General features: G+C 39.4%; 1 protein-coding gene across 1 annotated transcript; it reads left to right on the forward strand.

The window, feature by feature from the left end:
- Window positions 1-434: 434 nt before the first annotated feature.
- On the forward strand, window positions 435-2,413 carry hoxd12a (homeobox D12a; the record flags this gene model as incomplete). Its single annotated transcript, XM_080038699.1, has 2 exons — window positions 435-996; window positions 1,541-2,413. The coding sequence occupies 2 exons, from the start codon at window positions 435-437 to the stop codon at window positions 1,774-1,776; spliced, it is 798 nt and encodes a 265-aa protein (XP_079894825.1). The 3' UTR covers window positions 1,777-2,413.
- Window positions 2,414-6,688: the final 4,275 nt, after the last annotated feature.

Genomic DNA, 6,688 nt, shown 5'->3' on the forward strand with positions numbered 1-6,688 from the left:
ACAATGGTGCACTTGAAGTATGTCATGCATCCTGTGCTGTATTTAGACCATGTATTTACCCTTGTATCGCATGCAGGCCAATGTGTCAGTGCACAGAAAAGTCACCTTGATATTCTTCATGTCACAGCAGCACACTAGAAACCCCCGCGTTCCTGTTCGTGCCTTCAAATAGGAGCTCCTCACACTGAAACTGTTCATAAGCCAAATATTGTTCAAATGTTCCCCACTAAACAGATGGTTAGAATGTAACTTCACCCACCAGATACCAAAATATTTCCTCATTGAGCATTGTGCTTTGCAGTGTTGGGAGCAAGGGTGGGGCGGAACAACATATTTTGCATATCACGTGACCCTGTATTACCAAATCAACATTTACCTAGCCGTTATTCTTCAGTAGTTGCTAAAGCTTGCAAGAAGCGTTTGAGGAAAGCTCCATGGAAATGTGTGAGCGTAATCCTTTGAGTCCCGGTTATGTTGGTTCTCTGTTGAATTTTGCCAACCCGGAGTCGCTGTATTTCTCCAATTTGCGGGGTAATGGAGCCCACATACCCGGTCTGCATCAGATCCCTTACAATAGGCGAGAGGTGTGCACGCTCCCGTGGACTTCCTCAAGTTCGTGCACGCCTGGACCGGCAGCACCACCACAGAACCGCGCCTTTGGAGGCTACTGTCCGCCGTTTCTGTCCAACTCGCTGTCTATAAATTCCAACTCCTCCGGCGGCCACGTTAAGGCGCATTTGGATGAGTCAGGTCGATGCTTTCAAAGCACAAACCACAAGACTGAGGAGTCCGGCAGACGAGATGAAGTTTACGCAGGAGGGCACGGGGTCGCCAGAGACCGCGGCTTCTCAGACATTGACAGTCGGTCTCACGGTTCCGCGGCCCAACTTAATCCGGAGTCAGCAGGTCCACTGAATGTGAGCGGCGCCAAACAGGAGCAGAATCCAGTTCACCCATCATCAAGTCACACTTGCTCCAGGACGAGTTTTGCAGAAGGTTAAGTAGCCTATTCTATTATTATTTTTTGCTTCAATTTTCAATTTTTTTTAATTTACAAACCCATTATGAAAACATGATTGGGTCAATATAGCCTATCTGTGCTTCTGCTGTTGTGTTTAATTTTTGTTTGCCAATTCTCTTAGGTGACAGCCTGTCACACCATCATAAAAGGTTTATTCCTTGTATTTGCGAATATTCTTATAAACTATAGGAATTATATGGAGACCTATAGTTTGCGTGTCTATGTCCGCGGTAAATTTTTTTTATCTCCTGTGGCATCATTCTTTTAATAATCCCATACTATCCCTATAAAGGCTGCTGTATGTAGGTGCATACTAACCCCTATTGTCTTGTTATGTGTGCAGTAGGCGTGACTTGTGATAATCATCATTATGTTGTGAATACATTTTAATTTTTTTCAAGACATGAGCAACCCTAAACGCAGTTCATCTGGGAACAGCTAATTCCCCATATCACCACCGTTGCCACAGCTGATGTAAATATAAAGTGTAAAACCTGTTCGTGTCTTTGCTCCCTCCAGATGCTCCATGGTGCTCGTCACAGGTGAAATCGAGAAAGAAGAGAAAACCTTACACGAAGCCACAGCTGACTGAACTTGAGAATGAATTCATGATGAACGAATTCATCAACAGACAGAAACGCAAAGAGTTGTCGGACAGACTGGACCTGAGCGACCAACAAGTGAAAATATGGTTTCAGAACCGCAGGATGAAGAAGAAACGACTGATGATGCGCGAGCACGCTTTCTCGTACTGATGACCTTTGGACTTGATCGTGACCAGCTGTTTTGTACTATGAATGTTAAAGCACATCACGTGCCCTCTCGGTTTGTGGCATGGACTTGTATTTATAGATGTGTACAAAAATGTTTCTATTCCTGTCCCATAATAAGCCACAGTCTTATCCAAACAAGTGCAGTGATGACGGTGGTAATAAAAGATGCGGATTAAGATAGAATGGATTCTATACCCAGTAAGCCATTTCTGATTTTTGAGATTTTCCATATGCGCAGTTGAGGCCCTGGCTCCTGTTTGGCCCAAAGTCTCGGTTTATTAGAAACCTTTAAGCCTAACTGTTTCTTAACCACCTCAAATTTCAAAAGTATTTAAACTGGAGTATGATCCTATAGGTTTTTGTGTATTTTGTATGATGGCCTGCGCATGTGGTGGAGGTTTAACGTGGAAACAGTCAAGTTCATCTTTACGGAAACACTTTACAAAAGTCAGTATTTCAAATAATATTCTAATTGCATGTTTATTTCCTAATTGATGTTGTTCAATTAAATGCCTGATCCCCCTCCAGATGAATTGTGAATCTGATTAAATTTGAAAAAGTAACACTCCATTTGTTCTCTATGGCCGCGTCCACATTCAAAGTCGGTCTGGAGGAAAGAGTTGCGTCGCATCTAGTGCAAGAAGGTGTTTACTACAAATTCCTGTAAAAAAAAAATGTGTTTGTGGATGTGAATCATTTTGATGGTGTAAGTAAAAATATATTATAACTGTATTAAAAATGCCTGGATTCTTGTTGCCACATCTGCATGATTTGGTTTTGTGTTTATAGACACTGCACATTCATAGATCAGATTATTTGTAATCACTGGTTTTTTCTATAAATCCAACTTTATGCAAACAGTCCTGAAAATAATATTTAACTCATTTCTGAATCATTCCAGTAGGCTACGTATACGCTGATGGTAAACATATGATGGGCATTACGCAGCCATCTCTTTACGCACGGAAAACTTTTGTGAAATGGACAGAACCTGCAATTTAATAACATTATGAATACATCTGATTTCTAAAATAGTTGTAGCCTAGTTATTGGACATCACAGAAATTATGTAACATTCATTTTATGAAGGTATAGTGAATAAAAGGTTGAACCTTTTAACTTTATTATATTTGAGCACGTGATATGTGTTAGTCTGCTTCCCACCACCCAATTTAAGGCTGCACCTGAGAGACCTTGAATGTTTTTGTTTTTTTTGGCTGCATTGTTGTTACCTTGTTACCTTTCACTTAAGAAACAGAGTACCCCTTAGTTGGATCATGTGTGTATGGAAGGAAAGTATTTGCCCATTTGTTTGCCTTTAGACACTTGATCATTTTTTTCTTAGAAACATTTCACTCCAACCCACTCCCTTTACAATTAAACATACTATAGTTTGCATTCATCCTTTTATGTCTCGTTATCTGTCATGTAGCCTAGCTTTACACAGAATACAAATATTTTCACAATGCGATTAGATTGTTTCAGAAATATAATGACATGGCCATCCACCTTAATTTTTAGTTCTTACTTGAGTCACGAATACTTCAAAATAGTGTTTTGGCTGGCTATTTTATTTATTTGCGTCTTTCCTTTGGTGTTAGTCAAATGCTATTTTTAAGTCTAAGAGTGCTTTGCACAGACGCGTGATTCCTTCTCACAAGGAATGAACGTCACACCAACAGGCAAAACCTCCACGTCCAGTATTAGGTTACTATGGCTGTGACCAAATGGATTTGGAGGGATTTAGAAGTAAAATATGTATCCTTTGATTTCCCAGGGGTATTGGATGCCCTTGATACGAAAATAGGAAAGTTACAGGTATCTGTGCGTATTAGAAGCCATTGTGTTGGTGCATTTGTTATGGGCATATCTGACCGCGTCATTGTTGATATTGTCCTCAACACGATATTATGGTTGATAATTGTCAATTTTTAAGCCTACGGGTCACAAGTTTTCAGTCTAGGTCTAAAGGAAGAAGCTAATGCTGCAACAAGCAAATATTTGGCACCCACCGACAGACCAATACAAAAATAACATTAGACTGATGCTATTATTGCACCCTGCCATTAAATCATCACCACAGCAACACTGCAGTCATAGGTTTCTGAAAGTCAGGGTAACTTTACAACCAAGTCATTTGTAATGAAACCTGAAGATATGGTTCTTCCATTAGTGACTATCGCAGATTTCCACTTTTAGTATATATTTTGAAGAGGTTTTGGGGACAAATGAGTCATTTTCATTAGGCAGTCTTGCTATATTTTCCCCATATTCATCTGCACGCAATCTACACTCATGCACTCATGTGCTGCGGGCCTGTTGTGTTCCAACTCGAGGTCTGTCTGTCTGTCTTTTCTCAGCTTGAAATCCTTCCCACACAACACATTTCACCTACTATTAGATTTTATTGCTCCGACTATTTTGAACGGCTACACAGTGTTTTGTACCCTTCCGATATACGCAGCGTTTCCCCCCTGTATTTGGCTTTTTATTACTTTACTGCCAAACTCAGCCAGACAGCGTCATATAGCTTCGGCTCCCAGGAAGTGGGGGCGCCTGCACAAAGTTAAGGTCAAGTTAGTAGTCTGTACATTGCTACTTCACAATATGAGCAAAAAGCAACATCCTCGTGAGGTTAAAGAAAGTTGTTTCCTCAAACAAAAACGAGTAATTCCGAGTTGCCTCTAATTGTTAAAGTGTAGTTCATTTGACGCACGCACGACAACATCAACAACAAGCTTAGCAACACAAATTCAAGTTTGGTGACTTGGAACTTTTTTTCCTGCATTTTAATAAAAATAAATAAATATTGAAGTTTAAAATCGAATGTATTTTCTGATCGTATATGCCAGTTAACTCACAGAACATCACACATTACACAATGTGTTTTTAGATTTTTTTTTAAACAAAATAACATAACGGATCGAGGAATATTAATAACAATACTAGGCTTATACTAATTCTTCTTTTAATGTTATTATAATAAATAATCTAAATGATTCAGAGTAAAAAGTTAAATGAATAAAATAAAATAAATAAAAAGCCACAACCTAAAATAAACAACAGGCAGCAGGTCTTTTTCACTCTTTCTATTTGTCCGTTGCTACGTAACCTTAATTAATGTATTTTGACTTCAAAACTCACAACATCCGGCGTACATTTAATATTTCACTGCAGTGATACCAACACTACTGTTGGTTGTCGGTGATAGTTTGGGTATTTTACTCTTGGCTCTGCGTTGGATGAATTATTTTATTTAGAAAAATATATATAATTCTTGTAAATAAATTCAAATAAATACAAACTTTGTTTTTCATGTTTAGGCTACGTCCTGTGGTGTCCCAACGTGAAGTGTGGAAAAGGTTAAAAACGGCGATAGCAAACGTCAACAGTCGCCTTGGAAGCTATTGTGTGTGACCTTCAGGTTTAAAGCAGTGAAGGATCCACCAGTACTGTGGATTACAACACTGGCCTTCATAGTATAGTTGTATTACTGCCGGAGGAGCCCAATTTGCATCACAATTGTGTGTTCACTGTCCAGAATCAGGCCTGCAAAAACTATTTAGTGTTTGATTTAAAACAATAAATTGAAAGGTTCTTCCGTTTTCTTCTCGCTTACGGGTAATACACATACAAATGATACTCACAGAGGCAATCAAAACTATTCAGAAACTGATCGAGGCTTGAAGACATGTGGTATCCATTCACTAGTATTTATTCCGTTTTCCCCGTCGTGAAGAGGGCCTAAACACTGCAGGCATGGCTGCCTTCGTGCCATAAAATGTTGTGGGTGCAGAGGCTTGTTGGCGAATGCTTGGTGGACATCACCTTCACCACAGACAGACGGTCAAGGCCCGTTTTGTTTTGGACTTGGCCATGCTGAATGTGCTTAGTGATTAATGTTTGCGATTGATTTAGCGTATGTTTTTTGTGGCATGCAAAATCATCTTTTCTGCATTTGCAATAGCGTGCTTTGAGCTGTTTTATTTGGCTGCGTCCATACGCGTTCATCTGCGTTTAGTATTAAGGCGCACTCAGCAAACAATGTTTTAGCATTCAATACAAACCGATTTTGAAGTTGAGGCACACATGGTTCAATTTGCACGTCTGTGTGTGTGTGTGTGTGTGTGTGTATGTGTGTGTGTGTGTGTGTGTGTGTGTGTGTGTGTGTGTGTGTGTGTGTATATATATATATATATGTATGTATGTATATATATATATATATACATATATACATATATATATATATATATATATATATATATATATATATATATATATATATATATATATATATATATGTGTGTGTATACACCGTGCTGCACCCGTCTCAGCGGGTTATAACCGACAATGACTTCAACTATGTTCCTGTGTTTGTATGTATTTAAATGTCCTCCGACCATCATAGTGCACAGTGATTATACGCAATGAACCCGAAAATGTATTTGCATAAGAACATGATTTAATGAGCCGCTTGTGAATCATTCATAATCCTGCGGGTTTAACTGTGCAGCGAATGTGCCGACACAATGGCCTTGGTGTGTCAATTCTGCTCAAGCTTTGCATTCAAATGCCGAGGTCAGCTGCAATGTTTCCATCCTAACTGTTGCTACAAACACAACGCCTACTCCAAAGTGCGCAACTTTATTGGCGAATGAGCGCGTGTCATTACATGTCATTAAGCTTACACGATGAAGATGATGTTGCTGTTAAAGCTTCCAATTAAACATTCCAGCGCTAGTTTACAAACGTCTTCTTTTTTTTCCTTTTTTTTTTGCGTGAGCTATAGGGCAAGAAATCTGGAGAGGAGTTTCCCATGCAACCAGTGAGCCAATGAAGGCTCTTGCATGCGCTCACATGAGTTTCTCCGGACAGTTTTTAATGACTGATATTG

This window comes from Ammodytes marinus (genome assembly GCF_949987685.1).
Source record: "Ammodytes marinus genome assembly, chromosome: 12".
Taxonomy (NCBI): Eukaryota; Metazoa; Chordata; class Actinopteri; order Uranoscopiformes; family Ammodytidae; genus Ammodytes; species Ammodytes marinus.